The following is a 27,359-nucleotide window of genomic DNA, read 5'->3' on the forward strand; positions in this document are numbered from 1 at the left end:
CATACAGCATGCAGCCGATATGAGTGCATGCGACCAGTAAATATTTTCGGCATGTCAAAACGGGAGTTTTGCTTTCTCTCCGCCACCGGTGAACCGGGGGCGATTTGGTTCGCGTGCTTGGAGCTGGCCAAATGGGGAAGCATTTCGTTTAGTAAGGTTTCGTTGCGACAATTCGTCAATTCGTGACATTTTTCGCGGAACAAATTATAACCACGGGAACAGATTGTGTTTTTGTTCTGGTTTTTTGTTCGTGAAAATGGTCAATTTGTTGGAGGGAAATATTTACCGCATTTGAAACAAAGTCATGCAGGAGTTTACAAAGTTGTTGTTGTTGGGTTGTTGGGATACAATTTAATGACGGTTGATAACGTAAATGGGCTGAAAGCATGAAACAAGCTTAATGAAAATGCAGATTAAAAATTCGTCTTCGAAATATACTGACCGTTGATATTTTGGATCAAATTGAAATGAGTACGAGTGGAATCAATGTTTGCAAATGCAGTGTTTGTATTTAAAATATTGAATAATTTTGTACAGCCCAACATCAAGTTTAGAAAAAAAAAACCAAACGGTTCTGAAAATTCAGAATATGCAGAATTCAAAATGGATAAGTCTCAGTGGACTTATTGCTCAGTGGAATATCAAATTTCTTCTCTTCTAAAAGGTTTTTCTATTTTTATTATATTTTTAATCGGTTTTTGAATACAGCACCTTTAACATGATGTTATTGTTAAAGATAACATTTTTAAAAACATTACTGTCACAGCAATTGGGTTTATGCCGCAAGGCTATTGGGGAAAGCGATATGAAAGCTCAAAAAAGGGGCTCATCGCTTTTCATGGCTTTTTCACGGATGAACTTTAAAAAAGCTCTTTGAATGTCCTGATTGTGAAGCTTTTGTTAGCTAAAGCTTTTGAGAACAATGTCAACTTTTCTGACGAAACGAAAGCTTTCTACATTGCAAAGAAACCCAGCTTCATAACATTCTGTCAAGAGGGCGCATGTGTTGTGCAAACCGTCGCGAGGATGGCGTAACATGTTCTTGACCTCTGCTACTTTGCCCTAGCATTTCCCGCGTTCTCGTGCCCTATCGCACGCCCGGGAAGGGTGCACGTGTTTACGCAAAGTTACTGCTATTTTTGCCCACCGCAATGCTGCGGTGCGCACGAAAGCTCTTATCAAAATTCGTTCGTACGGCTTACCTTAGCGGTGAGCCCAAGGGCGTGGCAATGCCGAATCCTTTCGCATCCAGATTCCGCCCGACCTTCATCGTGTCGCACGGCTCCCGTTCGTTGGTGTAGTCGTTCTTCGGTGACTCGATGAGCAGCGCGTACTTGCCCTTCGACGTACGTACCCGCCGGATGCCCTCGTCGTACGTCTTGACGAATAGGTGCTTGCGGGAGTTCATGTACTCCCACATGCGGCTGTACAGGGAGATTTGTGATTTCTGTTTCCAGGTTTTGGGGCAGGCGGGCGGTCGGTAAAACCGAGTTGGTGGGAAGAGTATTGAAATTAATGAGCGCCTGTGCGGGAAGCCAGGACAACCGCGCGATACATACCCGGAAGAAGTCCCAGGTCGAGCCATGAATCAACGTGCCGTACTGGACTTCTGTTTGCGAGGCCAGATCCTCCGGGGAGTTGATTGGCGTGACCATGCGCTCGACCGTCAGGAAGGCGGCCAGGTTGGCCGTGTAGGACGAGATTAGGATGAGCGTGAAGAACCACCAGACCGAGCCGACGATCCGGCCCGAGATCGAGCGTGGTGAGATGTCGCAGCCCTGCTGCATGAAGGCGCCCAGAGCGAACCAGAATGAGTTCAGAATGCTAAACTCATTTACCGTCGCCTGTGGCACTGCGTCCGGTTGTTCGCCTGACATATCCGGTCGTGGTAAGAGCAGCAGCGTCAGTAGTAACGCACGGTAGCCGAATTAGCCATAAAGTGTGTCACAAAGCAGCACGAACAGCAGCAGTCACCATGAGGGGCCGTGCCAGTGATGGTCCGGGAAGGGCCCAACGTTTTGGGGCGCAGACACGGTGTCACGGCGTGGGACGGTTGGGGAAGGAGCAGAAAGGGAAACATATGAGATAAGTTACGTCTTTTGTGCGCTCATGCGAGAGATGCAGTGTTTTCCACCGGAAGTGTTCACAACTCATCCGAATGCGAGCGGCTTGGTACGTGCCGTGCGCCATCGGACGCCCCCGACTCTGGATGTAGATGCCTGTAAGGGCGGAAATACACTGCATCCCCTAGGGCGGCACACTTCCGAAAAGGTGAAATGGTGTCCGTTCCTTTGGACAGCGAAATTAATTACCGTTATAATTAACTAGTCGCCATTCGAAGGGCGAAAAGCGTGACACTATGTACAGGACGATGCTGACACCGACGTAGCTGAACAGCACGCACACCTAGGTATCGGAAGGACGTGGATCGCAAACAGAGCATTAGTATTAGCTGTCGCATTTGTTGAGGGGAAATGCATTATTGACCACCTCAAACACGACGGATTGTATGACAGTTCGCCGTGCGGTAGACGCAGGACGACATAACACCACCGAAAACTCGTGTTCCTGTTACCTCGGGTCACGGTTTTCGGTGGCACTCATTAGTTCGTCCTTAACTCCAGCACGCACACTGCGTCCACTACTTACCCAGATCTCTTTGGAAAGCGGATTGAGGAAGCTAAATACGCTCGGCTTCTGCTTGACCGGCCGTTTGATCATGATGGAAATGCCGAGCGACATGAACGGTTTGCTAAAATCGATGACGCGCTCGCGCTCGGACGTGATGGTCATAGGGGCGATAGCGAAATCGGCCTCCTTTCGGACGAGTTCGCCCACCATTCCGTCCCAGCCACCCTTGACGTCGGGGTTTTCCGAACCGTACTGACCATCCTTCACTATCCGCAGCTCATCTGGTCGTTGGCAGCGATTTGAATGGAGGAAAGAAAAGATTCAATTTGAAGTTTTAGGTTGTGTTTTTTTTGTCTTTCGCGCTACTGGTGGACATTCTATTTGGCCGAGAGTTGGCGAGCGTAAAAACAGTTTCCTGTGTAGGTAGCTCATGATAGAAAAAACTCTAATGAAAAGGGATCTTAAGGACACCGTCGACTGGTGAAAGAATGTCTACACTGCTAGACATCAAACAAAGATCTTGTCCGCATCTTGGGGGCTAATAGGAAAGTTTTCAAATATAAACTTTGGAGGAGGGATACTGCAAGTGGGATTTTCTTGTGCTTTTCGCTTAACGTAAGGGTTGACCTTGATGAGGGTACGGAAAAGAGTTTCATGCAGTGGTGTGTATAATTGTGGTTGACTATTAGACATTGGAGGAACACTAAGCGTTTCCAGGATATGATTTTTCAATGAAATATTAAGTATGAATCAAATGGGAGATAATTCTATTATAATAATGCACTGTTTGAATATTGTTTCGTTTTTCTATGTTTCTAATAACTTTGTTACACAATAATTAAGGCATTTTGTGTATTTCCATTCGGCTAAAATACAATTATTTGAAAATATTTAGTTTGAGCGAATTAAACCTAGTAGCTTTGCTTTAAAGATTGTTAAGAAACTCACGTTAGTAAATAAACCGAAAAGATAGAACTTGCAAAACACTAGAAGTAATTTACAAGTTTGCTTCAATCCGAACACAAGTGGGTCACGCGCAATCATCATTTTCTGATCATACCATTCGGAATTGAATGATGAATGATTGCTTGTACTTTCACATATTGCCCGGCCATCAGTATGAATAATATACATTAATCCTCAACTACTGTTTCCATCGAGGGAATTGGCGACATTAATAGGAAAGTACTTTCAATAGCGATGAAAAGATGGAGCATTAGCTGGCTCCATGGTGGTGCATTGCTAATGCTACCTGTCTTGAAAAGACCTATTGACACAGGAAAATTTATAATGCATTTATCTCCTTTTGCCAGTAGGCAGCGATTAAAGATCTTTAATACAGGGTGTACCTTGTATGGTAACGAGCTAAAGAATTATGTTGAAAGTATCTTAATTTTATAGATTTATTAAGTGTGTGGAAAATAAATGCTTCAACTTGATGGGAAGTACCATCCCAATGCTCTTAATTGTAACTTCTACAATTTGTAGTATCTTACTTTTAACTTAAATGTGAATGACAAACCAACTACTGCCGTAGACGGTTGAAGGCAACAATGATAGAGGAGGGTTTTAAAACTAAACACAAACAAGGTCAAGTCAATAGAAAAACATGATCCCAAAGTTCCTAGTGTAGCCCCAAGGCAGTGCAAGTCAAAAATTATGTCCATTTGATATCTTTTCACTAGAGAAAGTACAAAGGATACAGGTAAATATGATAAAGAAAAAGGGAGACTGGGAAGATAACTGAGCAAACGATCTCGATGCGTATACGTACAGTTGATGCCGAGTTTTTTCGCCAGCAGCTCGGCCAAATCCTTGCAGTAGCCCTCGAAGCGCTCGTTCGTCTCCAGCGTCTCGCCCGGTTCCGGCTGTCGCAGCATGATGTACGGCTCCTCGATGATGGTCGTCACGATGTACGTCTTGTTCCGCTCGTAATGCATGTCCGTCTTGAGTCGGGTGTACTTTGCGACGACCGGCGCCAGTCCACCTTCGTCCGACCACTCGGCCACCTTTACCATCGCGCTGTTCACTGTCATCTCGACCACGTGCAGCGTGTAGTTCTGGCGTTTGCCGTCTTCGTTGAATCTGATATCACCGGTAAGGCCCGATATTTCCACCTGGTCTTGGTAAACCCGTGATCGTAAAACCCCGGCCGGTGGGGTTGCATGTACCCAACCGTAAAGCAGTCACATATAGCGTCGTGGAGCGTTGTAGTAGTGGGTTTTTTTCGTTGATGGCCCAATGCCAACCGTGCAATTGTGGCGATTGTAGTAGCAGTGATGATGCCAATAGACGGGAAGGTGTAAAAGTTGTGCCATTTGCAAGAACGATAAACAGAACAGAGAGAACCCGTGAGTTAGATGGCAGAGGGAGAAATAACGAACCGATATTAGCCGTCCGTAGGGTTGCATTTTATGAGAAAGGAAAGCAAGCATTGCTACGCAACGGACGCAGCGCAAGTGATGGTATAAATAAAGACCGGTAGCCATAATAATGTATCACGGGCTCATAAATCTTGGCTCGATTTGGCGAAGGCAACCATCTAGGCAGAATTGAGCCATTCTACACTAAAAAAAGAGTCTCTAAGCAGTCCAATACACGTGCCATTGAGGGGCGACGTTGAAAGTATCGTAATATTCGGTTGCAAGGATTATTTTACAATCAGCTTCGAAACATTGGTGTCACATACCATGTTCGTAGTTTAAATAGAATTTTCTGTAGTCAGAACTTTGAAAAGTAATTGAGGAAAACAACTCAATTGTCGCGTGAATTTCTACTGCAAGTTGTCCACTGTGCAGTCACTCAGATTGGTGCCAAACCGGTCAGGTGAAAGGAAACATCTACATTGCTTACCTTGCGCAGGTAGCGTGAAATTTTATCACCGTGCTCCCACGGGGTGACCCAACCTTTGGAGGTGTTACAGTCCAGCGTTCGCGTTCCGTTGGTGGGAAGGTTGAACGGCTGGCCCCGATTACGCATCGTGTACGCCCGGAACTGGTCCGGCTTTTTGCGCATAATCTTGGAGAATGCCTCGACCAGCACGAACACGGCATCGTACATGAGGGCAGCCTGGGCCGAGATCAGTTCTTTTCCGGCGCCCTGCGATGTGGTCGGATCTAATCGCTTCCATCCATCAAGAAACTCCTTGACGTACTTTTTGCTCGTATCGACGATACGAAAGCCAGTGATATTGATTGCTCCGTACTCGATAACTTCACTCTCCCAACGATCATCCATCACCTGTGAAGGAGCAAGAGAAAAAGAGAGAATATGTGTGAGGAAAGGGCGGATACTATGTAGAACACCAGAATATACCAAGGGATGAGTACATAGTTAATGTTTGGAAAACACGCAACAGGAATTTTGAGACACGTTAGTGAGCAAGAAAGCTTTACTGCACCACGATTTGAAGGGGTTGAGAACGATTTTATGCTCACTGAAAACATTTGGATTAAACAACTTTCTCAATTATAACATTTAAAATTAGTATTCAAGAGCTGTTCATAATCTGTGGAAGAGGTGTTTCAAAGGTAGTTGATGATGACCCTGTCACCGTCAGTATGCTGTTGAAATTTTATGACTTGATGCTTTTCTCGAATTCTTACAAAATCGGAACAAATAGCTTGTTCTTCGCCTAACCACTTCAGTCTAATGGCCGACTAGAAATGAATTAAAATCCCACAGTTGAGTGGATCTGCCTTATGGCTTACATCATCCTGTGAGTTGAAAATTGGTGTTTTCTCTGCCGTTTTATTGGAAAAGAAGCAATGAGTACAGCTGAAAGAGTTGTCTTTCCATCAGGAGTAATACTTTAAAACATTGCTTAGGGAGCAATAGCTTTTCTTTTTCCATGTGGTGAAATGGTACAAAACACAACATGGAACCGAATTGAAATATCGAACAAGAATTTGTCCAAGAGACAATCTTCACAAGATGTTATATGATTGGAATATCGGCACTGATACTGGCTATAACAAGAGCATGAACATCGGACTTATGCATGCAGACTTCAACATTGTAAGGTGTATGAGTGTAAAGATAATAGATAAAGCAAAGCTCGGATGTGTCTGCCAAATCCCGGCAGCTGAAGCTCCCACCAGAGCCGTCAAGCGTCACTAGCAGAAATAACAACGTCATGAGTCAGGGGGCCGATAAAGAACGGAAGTAGAAGAGCAGTCTATTTATGTTAAATCATATAAATTGACTGGTGGCGAGTTTGTACTGAGTTTCACTTCTCGATTCTATTGAATTGATGTAAGCCCAGCGGGGAAGCTTGGATGGAAGCGCATGTTTTGCCTACACGCATTTTGATGTCGGTTCCGGTTTTGCCTGCAATAATACGAACCAGATGGTAGGGAAAGGCGAGCGTGTGTACCATCGGACGAGTTATGTTCCCTTTGCTGATGGCCACCGGGTGAAATACGGAATGCCGATCGAATAAATTTAGTCAATTGAAAAGAGAGAGAGATATCGAAAGCGAAGGAACGATAGAGAAAGCACGCAACTAGAAGTGAACGAATGAGATAGAGTTAGGTCCGATCGATCTCAAATTCTAAGCCAAACACCAATATGAGCACTCACAGAGCCCACCGAAATATCGTACGTTAGGAGGAGAGCCTTCGGACTGGAAATCCTGACCGAGGTTGTGATAAAAAGCGAGGCACCGTAAAAGTTAGATAAGATGGTAACTGATAGATGGAATAAGGATACATGATAAACGGTACATGATCAACGAGATGGGTGGGCCGTAGGTCGTTAGTAATAGTCGTTTTGGTAATGCTATCGAACCCAAGGCATATCGCGTTACAAGAAAAGCAGTGAATAAATCGATACGTGTGGCATGGGAAAATGTTTGTTAAATATAAATACTGTTCAATGCTTTAGTGCGTTCGGGGTGTTTGATATTGCACACAATTTTAGTGGATATTTCATTTAATAACATTTCTTTTCTCTAAGGTTTACATTCTTTTAAAATCACTGCCAAGATTTCTGAAGAGTCTCATACCAAATCATGAACCACTGGGCGTCTCCACCGAAGAATGAGCGTCACATAAAATGGGCTCGTATTTATGATGTTCTTGAATTTCCATTGAATTCCTATCGAATCAAACACGATCTCTTTCATTTTCTCTTTTATGTGGTTTACACAGCATTATCGATACAACCTTAGCAAAATGTCTCGGTAGGCTAAGGTGTCGAACAATTTAAGCTCGATACTGAAATCTCTTGTTTGTGGTTTTGAGTCACACCGAAGTCATCGAATAAGCGAGAATGTTCTGTTCTTTGCTTTGCTTTGCTTTGGAAAATCGTCTGAAAATTCCCCACACATGATTGTATTCTCGCATTTGTATGTGTTTGTGGTTCAGTGAATGGTCAATGGAGAAAGCCTGATTCACTGTGACGTTAACTAACTCGACCATTGCAAGGCTCAAACAATCCAACCGTTAATGTTATTTCATGCGACAAAGAGAATTTCATTCGCCTCAGCGATCGTCCAGCCCGTCGCTTTGTCCTGTGGAAACTTGTCGAGTGAAAGAGCTCGGTATTACAAACGTTGAACAAACAAGGTACCAACGAGTTTGTTCTATGTTGTTACACCGTAGGTCTAGATTGTTTGTGGTTTCGCAGTGAAGTAGACATGAAATAATTAGCCATATTAGAATAATGATGGGAAAGTCGATCCGAGTTTCCAGTTACCTGTAGTTTGCATTTTACTCATTTTCCATTTTCTTGTTTGATTGACGATTTGTGGTTGTTGTTGGGTGCAAGATACATAAATTAAGAACTACTTCGATGTAACATTCTCACTGGATCTTACTCTACAACTCCGAAGCGAATAATCAAAGAGGGCAATCCTACCAATTGCTTGCAACACGTGGATTGAATAAAGGAACCACAGTTACTGCTACATTGATCGCTTTTAGAGCACCAACACCACCACTTTTGCCTCGCCATGTGTCAATGTCACCTTAAAGAGGAAAGTGTAGGCTCAGGAACACAGTCCACTTTGTTGGGGCATGTTGTTCCGGTTAACCAGTTTTGGCCGTGTTTCTGGCGTCGTAACGCAACGGTACGCCAATCAATTCCGAAAGCCCTTCGAGTGTAAGGTAAACGAACGTAATTTATCGTTACTGATGACGATGATGAACACGATGACGATGATGACCCATCCTTTGGCATGTTGCGATTGCAAACCATCAAACTAACAATGGATGACCATTGCTACTATTAATGAACTGATTGAAACAAACATTGTCATTCCTGTGTGCGTGTGTGGAAATGTGTTGATAGCCGTTATGCAGTTGCTTCAAACCGACACTGTAACATGCCAGAATGAGCCTGATGGACAGCATCTGGGATTAATCAGATATTCTCTGCATTGAACTAAATTCCTTGACCAGTTTGTTATAGGCATTATAAACTCGGATCCTTTTGGTCAAGAGCCACAGAATAAACTTCCGGGAAATGGAATGCAATTTGAACAAAATAAAATTCAACTTGTTTCGTTTGACACCGGGCGGTTCACCTGGCATTTCTGCACAGGTTCGGTTTTTCCATTGATATGAAACGATGCCGATGATAGGCCTACTACGATCGGTCAATTTTTCTAGAGGAATATTATGCAAGCTCGTCGGCATGGTGCAGAGCGTTTGTGCGTATTTGTTTTCTTGTATTAATTCTTTGCGAATCGAAATGCATACAATAAACTTTAGTTTCCAAGTGCGCAGATTCCAGTAGCAGATGAGAGAATATTTTACTTGGAATTTAGATAACGATTGTATGCCACAAGTTCTGGAAGTTGGTGAAATAAGAAACGATTCAAATTGGTAGAAAGTCTTAACTCGAATTGCATGGAGATTACATGAGCAAGTTAACTTAAAATGCACTCGTATGGCCATAGATAATCACTTTCATGCATGAAGGCTTTGGATTATTTGGAATCAATAGGGCCTTTATAGTAAAAGGCATTGTGGTTTACCTCGGATAAATTTCGACCATCCTCAATGAGTATTGAATTTCATATGGCGGCTTACTGTCTATTTTCCTGTAAACTTAACATAGAACAGTGTAGAGAGCTATTTAGGGCGTATTTTCCCCAAGGGTGGTTAATGAGAGAAGCATCGGTTTCAATGTTGGTGTTTGATACATGCAAGCAAAAACCGGCGTTCGTTTTGCTTGAGTATATCATATTTCCATCCACAAATTGGCATTACAAAGTGGTTTTTTCGACATGTTCGCCATATTCTGATCCAAGAGTCTTTTTCAACAGGTCATGGTTGCTCCTACAGATTATTACCGAAAGATGTCGAGATGTTGACACACGCTGGACAATCACAAAATTTGCTCTTAAAAGCTCAGTGATTCCTTAAACCTACATGTATGAGTAAATGCTCAGAAGTCGAGATGAAATGAATCCTACTCTTATGATCTTCGATGGTTTGCAGCGAATGATATTAATTCTTAAAAATAAATCTTTCCTGGAACGGATGATTCCACTCATTGTAGGAAGCTCCATAGCATAAATATCCAGAAATGATAATTAACTTTACCTCATGCTCATTATCAGGCGAGTTGTATGTAAACTATCCTTTAACAAAAATATGATGCGCTCTAATTGAAACATTAAAAGTGAAGAAAGCTTCTCTTGCAATGTGCATATATGAGCACCGAACAAGACTCTCGTGTTACATACCCGAACAAACTGGTACACACACTGGTGCTCTCACTGAGCTGGAGAGCAAACAGGATTATTCCAAGCCAAACATATTACGTTAACTTTAATGAGCAGAAGTAGGGCAATGTGGTTCCTATCCCTCAGTTCTACCGGATGTTGTTATGCCTGCTGACTTCACCCAACGTTTCCAGATGATCGAACCATTTAACGAACGGTATAATGTGAACCGTCTTACCCTAGGTCCATCCGGGGTCGAAGCTAAGTCCAGCACCAGAGGATGAACGCACAGTATTTGTGGTTGTGTAATATCAAGTCTCTTAATTGAACACCACCTTTAAACAAATCACCGCGGGCAATATGACCCTCAGAGCCCTTTCTCGGCTGTGGTCCTGGTGGGTTTGCTAACGTTTAGCTGCTACACCTGCCGTGTCGATGTATGCACAACGTATTTAAAGTTTATGTTTATTTTATATCCCGGTACAACAGTTTCCATGAGATTCTTTCGCAGTGAGGGTTGTTCTGATTTGAACTCTAGTAAAAAGGACGAAATGAATCAACAGGAAAGTGGATGTCATTGCGGTTGGTTTCTTGTGAAAATGGGCTCCTAGACTCAAAGAATAAATCAACTTCATTATGTGGGCAATTAGGGTGCGACCAACATTACCAAATGTCGTGGTATTAATACTTGCCCAATGCCAACGCATGGTGGGTTGAACGATCTCGCACACAAATATATTGTTACCATAATCCTAGTGACACCTTGTCAACGTCTTTCAAAAAATAATGTAAACGTTAGATAGTTTGGGTTGATATTTGCCTTTCCTTCGATGAGACAAACGAAGAGCTATTGTCAAAATACACAGCCAAACTTTACGTCCTCATGATTCTCTTCATAGTTTCCAAAGTTGCTCGCTTGACAGTGTTGTGGTCGACTCTCTCATTACCAAAACCTTCTTCGCGACAACTTTGGTGGCGCCTTGATTGAGCCAATCACCAAACACCATTGGAGTCGTCATCGTTTGTTCATGCGAATGCAAAGCCGGTTCTTTGCTTTACTGGATGTCACCGAAGCGCCGGTGCACCTTTCCATTTTACTTGTACTCCTTGAAACGGCCGGCAATTATTTCTGACTGCCAGTAAGCACTACAAGCTTTTGTAAGACTGGAATGACAATAACTATTTCTAGCCGCCAGAACGCAGAGTGGCGGTGCGCTGTCGGCCCGGTTTATGTGCTTTCCATCGAAATAGAAGGTAATTTCATGCAATGTTAAACAGGACGTTGGATCAGACAACCCCTTCTACGTTGTCTCGTACAATCTGAACACAAGCCCCCATGTAGTTTGATAGTGCTACTAAAGGGAATATCTTACTCGCTTTCCTCCTGATGGGTTTACAACATCTGCGAGCTGGGAGCTGGCAATGAAACTAACCAGAAGCGTATTAAAGGAGAAACTGCTGAAAAGCTCTCATCAATGACGTCATCGGGCGTGAAAAGGGCATTAAATTTGATTTTGATGGCTTTCAGGGGATGCATTCGTAAGAGAATGCGACGTATCAAAGTGCTATCGAGAGCAGCGTGTGAATGTATTTGTGGGGCCTGTGGTGTCCTTGAGTAATGCGAGTTGTGGATTAAGCCATACAGTTGAGGAAGGTTGCTTAAGTGGAAGAGCATAAAATCAGTAATACTAGTTTTACTGCCCAGTGTGAGCCCCAGGCCATGCTCACTGCTAGAAAAAGGTTCATTGCAAGCTTCCGAGCCATGGTTGCTCGCCAGAGGAACAGCGACGTACGAGAAAAGAGGGTTTGCTGAGGATTTCTGTAAATGTAGAGTCACACCAGAGCAACAGAGCAATCACGGGTGCCTCCTTGGATGTTGCATTTGTACATTTAGAACCCGTGGGAAGTCGTTTTCCTATTGGCCTACTTCCAGCGAACAACAACCCTTTCGAGGTGAGATTAATTTCACGCTCAACAGTACGCAGAGAATAATGGAGAGGCAGGAAAAGGAAAACTAATCACAACTTTATGTTATTATCACTCTACGAAATCACTCACTGATGCGAATTGGAAACGGGAGACAATTCGAGCTACGCAACCGAAGGCAAGCTCAAAGTTCGATTTGTATGTAAATGTTTCTTACTGGCTGGATGCGTCACTTTGCTTGTGGAGAGAAAAGAACAACTGCAATGGTACCAAGAACGAAACACTTACCAACCCACTCAGCAGATAGTGGTAGGTGCGCTTGCCGAGCGTGATGTCCCGGACGTGACTGACCACGATGTCCTTGGCCAGCTCGGTACTACAGTCGAGGACGATGTGCTTCCGGGACCACCGGTTCAGCTCCTCGATGGTGCGCAGGAACTCTATCGCATCGCTTACGTTCGCTATCCGCTTGACCGTCTCGACGTGGAAGGTTTCGTTGCCTGGCCGTAGTCCCTGGTAGATCTGTTGCAGCCGCAATAGGCCTGTGCGAAAGTGAGGAATAACAAAAACAGAGAGATAGAGAACAGAAAGATAAAATACATGCATAATAGTTCGACCCTTCACACAACAAGCAGGAAAGTATCTGCAAAATCTGGGAGATGCCTCACTCCTCAAGAATTCTCAAACACCTGCAACTGGGTCCACACAATAGTCCCAAGCTGGGCAGCTTTGGTGGAATAGGGGACGGAATAAGGTGATGTTAATTGACAAGTGTAAAGGTAAAAGTGTCCTCTCCACAGTGGCTTCATGAGGCCCATTAGGATGCGTGTCCTCCCAATCATGGTGCTGTTACGTTCTGTCCCGAATGTGGGACAAATGGGCTTTGCTCCGACACACAGGGCTTATGGCTCCAGGGTGACAAATGAAAATTGGCATACGTACAGAGAATAAATTGTATTGAATTAAGGCCTTAGGCAATGTTTTTTTTTTGCTTCCTGTGTCCTTCGGCAAGTCTACCGAAGGACGGTGGAAGAATAAACCGGTTAAAGCAAATAGGTGGATAGAGCCCGAAAGGATCTGATAGACCGAGATGCAGAAAAAATGGGCAGCATTGAGTCTAGCTGCATCTCGGTTATTTCCTCTTTCGGGGTTTCGACCCACTGTAAGCTTCTTTTTCGAGCATTCGTCGGAGGAATGGAGCTTCTGACGGGTGACTCTTGGGAACAAAAGGAATCCCGGAAGGGCTTAGTAAAGTTGTGCTTGAATTGTGTAAGGCGGCCACTTCTACCAGGAGTGAATGAACCAGAGTTCCAGTTCTGTATTTCCTTGCAGAACTACTATCACCTTTTCTCGATGAAGGTTCTCTTTCGCTTTCGCCATTATCACCTATTAAGTTGAACGGCTGAAGTACGGGAACTAGAATATGTGATGGGAAACATTGTGCGGGAAACTATACTAGAATTTGAAGTAAGAGTCTAATTTTCATACACTGCGTATGTGAATGTGGGTAAAGTACATAAGAGGAAATGGTACAAAAACCCTCGCTTGAAATTATAGTTATTTACACTTCTGATAACTAAAACGGAAGTAAAAGTTAAGAAGAAAAAATATTGAGCATTAGTCCTCTCTTTGTGTAGTGGCGTTTGGAAACTCCATTTCTTCACAGAATACTTGTGCAAGAGGCACCAGAAACACCCACAAAGCTAATGCGCTTGTAAAGAAGTCATCGCGTAAAGGACAGTCGCTGGGAGTTGAAGGTATAGGTGAGGCGAAGGAATGATAAAGAATTTTCTCTGCATGAGAGCTTCAGGAGCGGTAGAATTTTACTTTCGCGTGGAAGATTTGAAAAGACGCTATCTAGCGCAATGGCGGTTGGTTCCGGATGTGAGCGCGTTCCAGTGGAAGTAACACCAACATTCATACGTAATATTAGCGCATGACAAAATGAAATAAATTAAATTAAATTGAATTAAAAGTTGCTCAGCACGACGGCACAAAAGGGTGCGCGTGACCTTTCCATCGGAGCTCTTCAGCAACACACCAACAATGCAAGGGACGGAAAATGGAAAAACAGAATAAGGAGAATAGAAAAGTTCGAGCTCGAGGATCGGCTGGATCAAAACAACGTGCTTTTAAAGGCATACATTGGGAAGAACAAAAAATGAATTTGTGGTCCCGTTTGTGGTGTTTGGGTTGTGGGCATTGTGGGTTTTAATGTGACACTAGAACTGGAGGCTTAGTTCTAAGTTAAAGTGTATTTTTATGTGATAGAGTTAAAGTGGTATGTTTTGAATGGTAGTTTTTGGTTATGTTTGTACAATTTATAGACTTTGAGGGAATAAGTTTTTTTTATCAGAAAATAATTTCTCCACTGCCAGTATGATGTAGTATTTATAATTAATTAAAAATTGGTGTAACTCCAGAGTCAAAATGAGTGTGAAAATGGGTTCTCTGTTTCCAGCAGGTGCAATATTTTACCTGATGTAGGTTTTTCGCGATTAATTAGGCGACGGTTCGTGACAAAAAAAAGGAACACTGCTGCTCCTATTCCTGTAAAATATCAATCACAGGCATACCTTTCGAATTCCTTTGGTGCTGGCAACGAATATCCCCCGGCCCGTTTGAACCCTTTCTTCCGTTGTAATTAAGATGAAATTGATTGAATCGGGAAGCATCAAAAGGACGTTTTAGACGTGCAAAGTTCCGGGAAGGAATGAAAAAATGTAGCGGGAATATTTTGCACAGGATGGCATTTTTGTGTTTGTTCGGTCTTCTTCGAGCAGTAATATTAACTGGTCCATCCGGGAAGTTTTGCTTCAACTTCCTCGATGTTTTGGTTATCTATCCCTCTCGCTTCGTGTCGTTTCAGTTTTCCGCTTTGTTCCCGTAGGCAATGTAGCTTGAAGGTCGTAATGATTGATGAGTTCTAGTAGCGAGTCCATTTTGACGATATTTAATTTTATAAAATTCTTTTCTAACAAGCATGCCGAACTGAGATAACGACCTTGAGAAAATTGCGTTAAAGCCTCCTTTGTCTTGTTTGTATCCCGAAGGTTGTGAACGGAGTGAAATAAGCAATTAATAATAAAGCCTCGTCAATTTCGCGAATGTCACTGCAAGACAGTTTCATTCGTATCAGGAGTATGCTTAATATTTAACAGATCGAAAATGTGTTAGGAATAGAACAGGGATTGAACGAGCAGTTACGAGCCAAACGAATGACAATTATTAGCTATTGTAGTTAGAGCAACACAAATAATCAAACGTCGTTAGCAAATGAGTTAATCGTTCACTAAAGAATTCAGAATATTACGTTAAAGCATATAACAATTGTAATATTGAACTCATCGAACTTCTTCACTTTTGTTTTTCGAGGATTAAATGCAAACACAATGATGTCGCGTTCATAACTGTCACCTCGTAATCAAGCTCTAAGAGCAACCTCGAATCGAAGATCATCCCAAATTGAAACTTGTCCACTTGTCTCAGTTTTTGGAACCCTTCAACCAAATTCCTTGAAATATGTTGGAATAGCAAATCTCCATTCACAGCATGGTTTGATCCCTCGGTACATCGCCGACTAGATGGGGGAAGTGAGAACATTGCCTCAAACGTATTACTCTGGAATTCGGAAAACTCTCCCTCCATTGAGCGTCGGTAGTAGTGGTTTGTGCGTTCCCCTAATCCAGCTTTTTCAGCTTTGGCACTTCGTTTAACACCTCGACACTAGCCGTTGGAGAAAACACAGGGTTCTCACACTCGAACGTAGTGTATGAGGTGTCAATGGTACAGCGTAGATGGCACGATGTAAGCACGATGAAAGAGCTTCGTAGAGCTGGTGGAAAGAAAAACCAGGCACGATCAAACGATAGGCTAAAGTTTTTGCTCGCAAATTTCCTACCATGACACAGTAACGAGGGCTTAGTATTTGGAACAGTGTGGCGTTGATAAAGTACGCAGCAAAGGGATGGGGGGCTTGGAAGGTTGAAGAGTTGTGGGATTATGGCCGGGAAAATAACGGATGAATGCGGAAAAGAGCTTATTTATTCGGTTGGACGACATTCTCATACTAATTACATCAGGCGAGAAAACACCGCAAGAACAGAACGACCCGGGTCGACTACAATCAGATCACTAAGCAGAGAGGCGTCAAGGTGTAAGTGTGTCCGTCAGTGTTCTAGGGCATGTGTGTATGGATGTGTAAGAGCATCGGTTCCATTGTATGTCGGTCTGCAAATGGTGTTTCCGGTGTGAAAAGTTGTTCCACTCCCAGTGTCCAGAGCTACGGACGGGTGTTCACACCGTATCCTTAGACGACAAAGTATTGTGTGTTGCAATGCACATGGAAGCATTTGCACACCCGTGCATAATGCACCCATGTCCCAGTGAGGGTTTGGGACCATTGGTTTATCTCGATGTGCTGTCGTGCATAAAACAAGGAAATGATGTACGTTCCAAACTGGGTGCATGTATGTCGATGCGTAGATAGACAAAAGTCCCCATGGTGGGTGGGTCTTGGTAGATTCCGGCCAGTAAGGCGGAAGGCCCCAACTGCCACAGACCGGAGATTATGTTCTGCGCCTGTGGTTTGTGGCACTGTGACTCCTGGTCAAACCACAGCTTCAGCCAGATGGGTGGGTGATCCACACGTTCTTTTACTGCTGCACTATTTTCCCTAGCACAAGTGAATGTGTGTTATTTTTTTTAGCTCCCAGCTGATTAAACGTCTAACTAACGAACGTGTTATACCTACGACAGGTAGTGAGTACCTGGAACTGTGAAAGTTGAGATAGTGGCTAGATCCTCCTTCACAATTGCAGACCCGTCCTCGTGAATGTCCGAGAGCATATTGTCTAGGTTTAGATAGCATTAGCTATTTATGTTAAACCCTAAGACTATTACATTACGAAGACGGGGCCGTGCAAGTGGGTAGCAGAGGTACAATTTTCTCTCATAAATCAAAAAAAGGTGTATCATTATCGTCTAAATCCTTGCAATACAGGTTAGATTGTTCAGTGCTCAGGAGCAAACGTGTGCGCTTCCTTCTAATGAAATCTAGAATAAAGATTAAACACGTCTCGTGGCGGTTCTGGGTGAAGGTTTAAGCACATAAGCTCTCTCCCTTGAACAAATTTGCATACTGATCCTTTGCGAGCATATGCTCTGGAGCTTGTTATTGTTTCATTTGAACCGCAATTAAAATGCGGTGCGAGATCTGTAAGCACTGGCGGACTGGAATAGATTAGAGCGCAGAAAAAAAACACGTGGAAAGTTTGTCCGACGAATTTCATCAAGGTGGTCCATTTTAGGAAAGCTTTAATAATTGAACGATTGACAAGCGACAAGCGAAGTAAGATAAAACTTATTCCAATAATTTATAAAATATATTGATTCTCTGCTACTGGAATTGAGCAAACAGTCGAAATTTGATTTGTGTTGATAGGATTTTTATGAGGATACACGAGTTCTCTGCCCTTTTACCGAGCGCCCCATTAAGTGGTCTCGTAGTCTCGTATGTGCGAACGAAATCTTCTTCTGTCGCGTACCCTTTTCGTGACTTTTTTAATAACATTGTGGAGCACGGTGGAAGATAGTTGGAAGATAGCGGAAACCATTTCCCATCACTTTTCCATGGATTCGCTTTTTAACGATTTGTTGGTAGAGCGCGTATAGCATCTTGTGTGTGTGTGTGTGTGTGTGTGTTTTTGATGTTGTCTGCTGGATGTTTTTCCTTCTCGAAAACCACTCATCTTACATTTTATGAAGCTGGTGGCCTGTTTTCACTCTGTTGACCAATCGCGCATAATGGTCGGGAAAAAAGGGTCAGCTTTTGCTGCATCGGAAAAGTGGGAAAAAGCAAATGTCAACATAAAATCAACACCGCATTCAACCCGCTTAGTGGCCCTCGGGTCCGCCTTTCTCGGGTTTCGTTGCAATGGCGGCATGGGGGATGCTTCGTCATATACATTTCGCACGGTCCTTTAACTGTCCCGGTGATGTGTGCCATGGTTGACATGTGCAAACAAACTTATGCTAGGGGAAATCGAATCCGCACTGTGGTCTAAACAACGCCCTGAGGTTATACAACATACACTCCACGAAACACAACTTTTCTGACATCGAAATCGGAACCCGTACAGCGTGCTACCGAACCACGCATTTGGCCCAACCCGAACATGCCGGGTATGGTCAGGTGTGGGGTACATTCTGCGGCGTACCGCAAGAAGTGAGCGTTTTCTCTTGCAGACACACACTCGCAGGAATTCACTCAAGAGTCACCCTTGCGCGCGGCTGCTCACGGAGACATGTCCTTTCCCGGAGGCATCAGATATTCAAGTTTTGCCGTAAAGCACCCGGTATGGGAATTCACAGTTTTGTGCAAATAGAGACAAAATTTAAACAAGTTCTTATTTCAACGGGTAGCATTTTCTGACAGCAGGCATCAAATAGGGACCTTCGCTATCGTTTGGAGGAAGGAGAAATGCTTTTCACTGCACTATTTGCCATTGCTAGTGCTCCCACTTGGAAGCGCATTGTGCCCCGAACAAACAACAGACCGCGTTAGGTTCTGCAGTAATCCAAATGGTGGAAAACCCGACTCTGACAGCTCCAGAAGGATATCACGAGTCGCAGAAACAAATGTAAGTCTCTGCTGAGCTATCTTTTGTGCTGTAAAGTTAAACAAATGGCTTGCAAAAACCGGTCGTGTCCACTCGTCCGATGGTTGCGCAAAGTTAGCTGGTGCACAATTCTGGACGATGAACGATGAACTAGAGTCTATCGCGCGAACAGGATGTTGTTTGATCTGGTGCTGGGTGGGTACGGGGAAGCATCCGCTAGCAGCAGCAGCGTTTAATTAAGTTATCAGTTGTGCCGTGCACAGACACTAGCGTTAATGCACTGCCCGGTGGGAAAAGCACGGCACGGCCAAATTAGATCCTTTCAAGGCAAGAATATTCCAGCCTCTTGTTAAATGTTCGTCTCCAATTGGGTCACCGACTGCTCATTCGAGAGCTCGCTTTTTGTTAAACGGAACCCCGAAGGAGCAGCTCGTCTTGGCCGATACTATCGATAGTGCTGGGAAGACATCGGCGCACCGTAACCATGCTGCCGGATGCTTGAGCGCTGTACGAAGCATAGACGAAAAAAGACGGTCAATGAGCGGAAATTGAACCTGAAAGGTTTCGCTGCAAGTAATGAAATTCCTTTCCGTAGAATTCCGCTTGCTGTTGAGCTTTTCCCCTTTTAACCATTTCTTGTGTTGCGAAAAAAAAACAGAACGAACGACAAAACACGCACCGAAAGAAAACATATCGATCGATAGTGGTGTAGTGCTTCCAGCAATGTTTTGCTGTAGCTTCGGGTCAAATGATACATATAGAAAAAACACAAACGTTTGTTGTTCATTGTGTGGTGAATGTTTGACCTTCGGTAGACATTTTTATATTTCTTTTTAACTTTGTGCACCACACAGCACGGAGTTTGGAGCACGGGTTTTTGTGAAAAATGTCCCGGATTTACGTTCTGTGAGGTTTTGATTTTTGTTCGGTGAAGAATAGCCAGGCCGTTTATCTTAATTTCCCGGAAAGAAATATCCCTGAAAAACAATATATGTATTATATCTGATTGATTCTTCGAATTTAGGCGCTGGATACAGATTTCTAGCAATTTCTCAGTAATCGTTGTTGAACGATGAAATAAGCTTTTCTTAATGCAAAATTTGCTTAAACAGTGCGGCAAGATTTATTGTATCGTTGGAGCATTGACTTATTTAAATGGAATCTTTATTTATTGTTCGTTATGTAAAAATGTTTTCCTAAAGTTGCGCTTTAACTTCGAAAGATCTTAGTCTGCCTAGTCCGGATTGTTTTGGCTCTACACACCTGTAGCTAGATTAAGAGAGAGTCCTTAATACCGGATCGCATACGTTTTGGCGCAGACCCTGTGATGGGATGAAGGCAGTTGCCACTAACAACTTCATGGTGTATTGGGAAAATTTAACAAGATTGCAAGGTGAAAGATAACCTCCCTTGTACTTGTAACATTTCAAGGATGGACAAAAAAGGCAATGGAGTGGTGAGTTAAGATACTGTACACAAGTTTTATTCAAAATAGCCATTCCGATAACAACTTCAATCATGCCTCGTAACCTGGAATAAGCTGTTGGTTTTGTTTCCCATAGAAGAGCTGCAAAAATTGACTTAATTATTGGAACTAAGCGAGATTTGGTGTTGATGAAATCTCTATTTGTATTCTTTTCAACTGATTCTTTATTTTTATCCGATGGATTGGTTCTTTATCCGATGGACTATTTTATACGAGGCGCAGTTGAAAAGGATTTGGAACTTTATAATTATATTAAATAAAATCCTTTCAACTGCACCACGTATAAAATAGCCCATCAGATAAAGATCCATGGAGTTTGGTGGTCAAAACATTTTCAATGTTGTAGGTATAACAATGCTCAGATAACCATTTTTGTGTCTTTCCTGAGGCAAGGAGTCGCATCTTGCTGTTTTACTACGATGTTTAGCAACTTCGCGTAGCCATCCGAAGACAATCGCCTTCCGAGATACACATCCGAAAACCATCACCCTTTGGGGAAAACAGGTCTGTTGGCACTTTTATTCTTCCTTGTTGGAGAAGGGGAGCTGAAGGAAAGAGAGAAGAAGGACGAGGGGTCGAGGTCCACTCGTCCGTCCGCTCCGATATCTTGAATTCCATGTATTTTAACTAAAAACTTATCGAAAACATCGAAGAGAGCACGTTGATACCACTAACTATTAAAAGTGAACAAAAGAAGTAAAAATTCTAAATTTAAACCAAACACACTGCACATCCTCGGGTCATCCAAACTTACAAACTCAGCAAAAGACATCAGTTCAAAATGTAAATCAGACAGGGTTACAACTTTCTTGAAGGTAATGGTTGCAATTTGTTTGATGATTGTAGCAGTCAAACAAACACCAAAAGACAGAAGCCACGGCCCAAACAGATTGCCACTTTGATGGACAGGTTTGCTTTTTCGGGTGCATTTCCGACACCGTGCCACACATCTCTTAGCGTGGGCGACTGCATTCCGCAAATCGTAGCTGCCGTCAATTGGCTGCAAACGGTATGTATCATCTGCAAATAGGGGTTGCTGCTCCTTGGGCCACCGTTCAGGCCTTTTGATTGTTTTGCAACAGTGGCCCGAGATTTGGACGGCAGAATGTGACTACCAGAAAGCACATGAATAAAAAAAAGAGTACAGGCTGAAGGATGCGATGCCAAAAATGGGTTGTGCTACAGGACATCCTCGGCTGCCTTGTTGTCACATTTTAACTCGCTCTGCGATGGGTTGGTTGATTTGGTTGGTTTAACGGGATTGAGTTATCGGCGGTTCCTTTGGGACATCGTATCCGTTTGCGATACGGATAGAAGCATTCTACCATGGTATCATATGGAAGTGCGAGCATTTTGCTTTTGTAGCTTTAGGATAGACGTCGATAGGGACGATAGATAGAAAGATACAGGATAGACGTCTTAAAAGTTTAGGACCTTCAAACGTTTCTGGTCCCTGAATTTTATTTGTATTGTTGGATTTTTATATTTGTGCTATAAGTTGAAATGGTTTTGAAATTTTCTTTGTACGTTTGGATCAATTTTAAAGTATAAAAAATCTTACACCTTTTTACTAACACTATCAAACCATTCAATTTTACTCTCTTGCTTTGTTAGACTTTTTAAAGGTTTTATTAGTTTGTGGTATTTTCAATTAAAACTTCCCAACAACTTTAGATTCATCCATCTAACCCATGTCTTTCCACAGCAAGTCGTGGAATTGTACCCTATTACGGACCATAATTTGTACAGCGATTTTATAACATCATTCCACAGGTCTGTGACGAGCAAAGGTGTTCGTTGTTGGTGCGGCTCCCTTCAGATTTCAGCACACACACACACGCACATACACACGACCGTGGAATTCATGCTGCTGGAATGTGGTCGAAATTTTGTGTAATCCTTCGCTTTGTGGCAACCGACATCAAAAGCTGTTTCACGTGCCAGGCAGTAAACGGTATGAGGTACCAGTGACCAAGCACGAAGACATCGTTCGCATTCATCGACACGTAATCTGGTCCTTTTCTGTGCTGCCTTTTTGTTTTTGCCTTTAACCGCTTGTACGACAGGAATGCCCACCATCTTGCGAGACTGTTGCATGTCGCCGGACAGGACCGGACCGGAACGACACAAACACTTGCACAGGTTCTTGTTCTACAAGGGGAACACAGTGATTTATCTAGGACGGTTGCGGTTGCGCTCCTTGTGGCGCGGGGTACCCCCCGGGTACGGTGGTTAGGATGGTTTTGATCTTCGCCCGCCGGAATGCCAAATGGGACCGGTAATGGGGAAAGTTTGTGCGCCCACCTTGCGGCTGGTCTTGTGCATATCCAGCGAACTGGCAAGATTGGGAAGAAAATATTACCTTTCGCCGGATGCGGTTTTGAGGCTGCCTGAGGCAAAAGCGAAACGTATCGTCCTGGCGCTCGTGTCTAATCATCCCTTCGCACGCTCCGATACCGAAACCCCAGTCCGTCGCTGCGGCTTCCGTAGCAGCTGTGATAAGTTTTACAGTAGCCCATCCCAAATCACCACATCAGATACCAACAGGCCACCTTCATGGTCATGGCAGAACGGCAGTGCCCTGTGCTTCCCCAAACACGGTTAGCAGCAAATTTCACTCAAGTATGTGGTGGATGTTTCACCGAGTACCACCCAAGTGTATGAAGCAACATCAAAGATGTAAAGTTTTCATATTATTATATTTCTGATTACCTTATTCACAATGCCACCCGCGTACCGAGTGCCCTGCATCACCGTGCTCCATTACGTGCCGTTAGTTGCTGAAAGTATTTGTCAATGGGCTCTTTACGCCTTCTTTCAGGAGATATTAAATACTTAACCATACGCTTGCCGCTCATGCACGCTGTAGCTTTATGTGTAATGAATATTGAAAACCGCAGGCGAACAGGCGAAGTATAGAGGGAAATGTTTCCAGCAAAGTCACTGTTACATTTTCTTTCATTCCCTTTTGTACTGTTGCCATGTTAAACCTTCGCGTGCTTTGTTCGCGATACAAGCGCATAACGTAAGATGTAGAGCGAGGAATGTGCTGGGTTTTGTTGTTTAAGATAGTGATATGAATTGTAATTCTTTTCTTGGGAAAGTTCCCGAGTTGATAACGTTGGACGGAAATTTGGTTTTGCATAGACTGGAACATCAAACAGGGAAATCGTTTATAAACTTTAAACATATAGGCGTGGCCTCAATTTCGGGACTGTTTTCGCACACCGCAGTAACGCTTTCTCGCTTCTCGTGTGTGAAGATGAATCAATTTAACGATGATTTATTCAGCTTCTAATGTCACGGATAAAGCGGCATCGAACCGCACTGTTTATGCAAAGCTTTCATCTTATCTTACTAGTTTCCTTTTTTTCCTGGCTCCCCTTGTGGTGGTTTGTGTGCAGATTCCCGCCTGGAAACATGAGTTATGAACGGGACGAGATTAGACTGGTACTAAATTTACATAATTCTTCCCCTGTCTCTTGAGATTCTTGAACCCCGCTCCCCACCATTATCGTAATTCCTAGTCGGCGTGACATGCACCATGAGTGATGTGTGGTACGGTGACTCATCTTATCGCAACCCGAAGCAATAAAAGTTATGGCATTAAGCTCTTGCTACCGTACATGTGTGGTAGAGGTGAACCTGGTGCTAGGCCATCACAATTTGTAGAAATTTGACTTTATCAGCCACTGATGATCTGTCACAAAGTATGGAAACGTGTTTTCATTATCTACGATTTTCGGTTTTCTCTTCCAGTACCAGGCCCGCAGTTTTTCATTTCCACTGAAATCCTCGTATGTGTTTCAGTACGCAAAACTGCCTCGCGACAACGAGACTTGGGTAGCAAACGGTGAAGGGGGAAAAAAAGTACAACCAGCAACAAACAAATAGCACATCACGTTGGAATATGTAGGCACACGATGTGATGGCTCACGGCAGGATTTGGCGAGAGAATGTACAGAATGTGAACGGAGTACATAAATCATGGCACTGATACGTTTAACATAAAACTACAATAAATATTGGAAAATGATGGCCATTTCCTGGAGTGGGTTGCTATCAGTGTTACCCCTCAGCGTGCTTGGATGGACCGTGGGAATGGGCGCTGAATGAGGATTTATGCGGCTGAATGGTGCACGCAGTACGTAAAGCTTTTGAGGCAACTGGTGTTATCTACGGTGCGGTGCTTTTGCGTCTTAACGTTCCAATCCCGGCACTTTGCTTCCAGCAATATCCCTTCCTGCGATTGGCGTTATTCATAAGCCTTATTGATCCCATATGTTAATTTGCATTTAACGAGAATGAAACATACCGGAGGAACAATTCATTTTTAAGGTGAATCGGATATTTGTAGCACATAAAGCTGCATAATGGCTGCTGCACATTAAGATTGGTTCAAAGCTGTGGTGGTACGGTGTGAATACGCATTTGCTTACCGTGTTTTGAACAGTGTGCCGTTAAGACTTTCATGGGATTCAAGCCGTACAATGTAAACTTTGGTGTCCCGTAATGCTAGAATTTAAATTATGAGAGACACCCTGTGCACAGCCCAACTCGTTCCAGCGAAGGATCAACCCATCTGCGGATGTAAATTAATGCAGTGTGAATGCTGTTCGGCGGGTTCGGTTGTCGTCGTACGCTTAGCGCCACGGCATTTACGGTGCATAGTGTGTTGCTAGTGCTAAAGTTTATATTGTTTCTGCTAAGTGTTAATCACGAGTCTTTCCACCAGCGTTGCATGCATTTAGCAGCGAACCAAAAGGCATCTACCGACCGTTCCTTTACGCCCGTTATTTCCTCACAAATGTCACCGTAAAACGTTTGTTCAATGCTGACTGTCACTTCAAAAGTCATCACTCTTTCTGTGGGGCATGACACAAGAAGGTGGCCCTAGAGTACGACGGTTGTGGGTGAGGGCACCGAAAGCACCATTCAGCGAATACTATTCATCTACTGCAGGGTGTCATACATTCACATTCGAGCGTTTGATGAAGATGAATGCGCCCCGGACCGATCTCGGAACGCAACTTGCTAATGTCATTTGAAGTTGGGGTGTCTTGTGTGTTGAGCCTGGTACAAGTCCAGCTCTTGGCGGTGTATGATGCTAGACAAAGGACACCGGAACTTCTGAGAAAAGCTGTCGGGATCGTGCCGGGCAACGTAAAGCACATTCGGGTTCGTACCTGGCTGGTCATATTTTTTGCTCCATCTTTTCTTCCACCAAAGCACAACACAACTGCCAACTTGCTACGGGCCTAAGCAAGAGCGACCGGTACCCGATGCCTAATGTTTGCATTTGTTCGTGGTTCGTGTTTTCTTTTCATCTCGCGCCACTAACAATCCTGCTGGAAAGTGCGCACAAGTCCTTGAGAGACGCGGATACTGACAGCAAATGGTTGCAAAACGGATGAAAGCACCCGGTCGGATCTCTGCATTTTAAACATTGCAGCCTTCACGGGTACTGCGAGTGTAACAGGACCATGAGTGCGAACGTAACACAAATGAGAAATATTTTGCACTTGGAGCGTTTATGCTTTAGACCCTTTCTGCTGGAAGGTTCCTCTAGATGACTTTTGGTTTTATAGCGCTGCTAGCGCAGCGCGTGACGCAAGGGTTGCGGCAGCAATAAATTTCATTCGTTTTTTCTGTAAACTTGGGTTCTGTCTGCTGTAGTGTGTATCACCCTTCAACAGTAACACCAATTTCGGAAAATTACCGTACAGATGTATACCAGGTTTTCGTTTCAACACTGGTGGTACACTGAACTTTCACAAAATTTCTACAATTATTTCGATTGAAAGTAGATTCAAGAGAGCAAAATAGAAGCAGAGATGAGAAAGACCTGATTGTTATTCCTCCCATTGCAACCATTCTCATTTGTTTTCTCTAGAAATATATAGTATGTCGACACTCGTCGTTAAGATAAAAAAAGGTCTTTTAACTCCATGCTAAAATGGCTTTTTTTCCCTGTACCGGCAACGGCCAAAAGTTTATCTGCAAAAAAAGGGGAAAAAACAATCTACTTAAACAGTACGCACCATGGCACATCGCTGTGATTTATCAGGAGGCAACACAGCAACACAAGACAGAAGAATCAGAACTACGGAAAAAGCGTTCTGCCTCTTCCGGGAGCAGTTTCCCGGGATGGTGGCTTCGCCTCCCCCAAAGGGTTCTCCTTCAGTGTGCTTTCCATTTCGACTAGGGAAATGAAATTTGTCGACTGACGGAAGACTTGCAAACTTTGGTGCACTTCCATGTTTCAGCACAGCCCCACCAAACCACTGGCAAGGCGAAGGGCGCAGCATTGCACTACGGCTGGCAGTAAGCCGTGATGAGTGCCAGGCCGTCGGAATCATGGAATATTAAATCCCATCGCACAGGCAAAAAAGGGGTGCTAGAATGTGGGGCAGTGTTGCCAACGGGGATAGCGGGTGGTGGTAGGATGTCCTGCCCGGTTGTTGCACCAGTTCCGGTGCTTAACTAGGTCGGGAACAGGAAAAGGAATGGCAGCAACGTTGCAGGAAATTATGCATTCGCTTCGGAACCTGCCGTCACCAGAACACCGCTCGGTGTTCTTTTCATACGCAGAACTTCTGTTTTGGATGGACGCTTGAGAGGTTTTCAGGCACAGTCACTGCGTTTAAAGCACTTTGGAAGTATTGCGTAGCAACTTTATTTTTGTGTGTACAGTACAAAGAATTACCATCGTGACAAGATGTGCCGGGTAGATGTGCTTCTTAGAATGCATCCAATCGAGATGAAATTTTCAGCAAATCGTTTTTGCATCAGTAGATAGAAAGTTTAACGTTTCTTTTCGGTTGATGTGCATCGCAAGTAAATCAACAAACATAGCCTACAAATTGGGTTGTAAAACGAAAGCTGCTCGAATGTGGCAGCGCATCGGGAAAAAATGAGTGCCCCAACGGCATGCTCCAGTATCTTGCCTGTTTGCAATAAAACTTCCGAGCCAGAGCGGAGGCTTCATTTACGATCAGTTTTACGGGCATTCGATTGGATGGGT

At 43.7% G+C, this 27,359-nt stretch overlaps 1 protein-coding gene across 1 annotated transcript in view; it reads right to left on the reverse strand.

The window, feature by feature from the left end:
• Nucleotides 1-27,359, reverse strand: part of LOC128711868 (glutamate receptor 1-like) — a 34,418-nt gene that overhangs the window by 2,547 nt on the left and 4,512 nt on the right. Inside the window, exons 3-9 of the mRNA XM_053806754.1 lie at nt 12,518-12,771; nt 5,485-5,871; nt 4,406-4,748; nt 2,650-2,912; nt 2,322-2,406; nt 1,560-1,888; nt 1,203-1,447 (exon numbers count right to left, since the gene is read on the reverse strand). Coding sequence (XP_053662729.1) covers nt 1,203-1,447; nt 1,560-1,888; nt 2,322-2,406; nt 2,650-2,912; nt 4,406-4,748; nt 5,485-5,871; nt 12,518-12,771 — 1,906 coding nt within the window. The remainder of the gene's footprint in view (nt 1-1,202; nt 1,448-1,559; nt 1,889-2,321; nt 2,407-2,649; nt 2,913-4,405; nt 4,749-5,484; nt 5,872-12,517; nt 12,772-27,359) is intronic.

The sequence above is a fragment of the Anopheles marshallii genome, chromosome 3 (assembly GCF_943734725.1).
Source record: "Anopheles marshallii chromosome 3, idAnoMarsDA_429_01, whole genome shotgun sequence".
Classification (NCBI taxonomy): domain Eukaryota; kingdom Metazoa; phylum Arthropoda; class Insecta; order Diptera; family Culicidae; genus Anopheles; species Anopheles marshallii.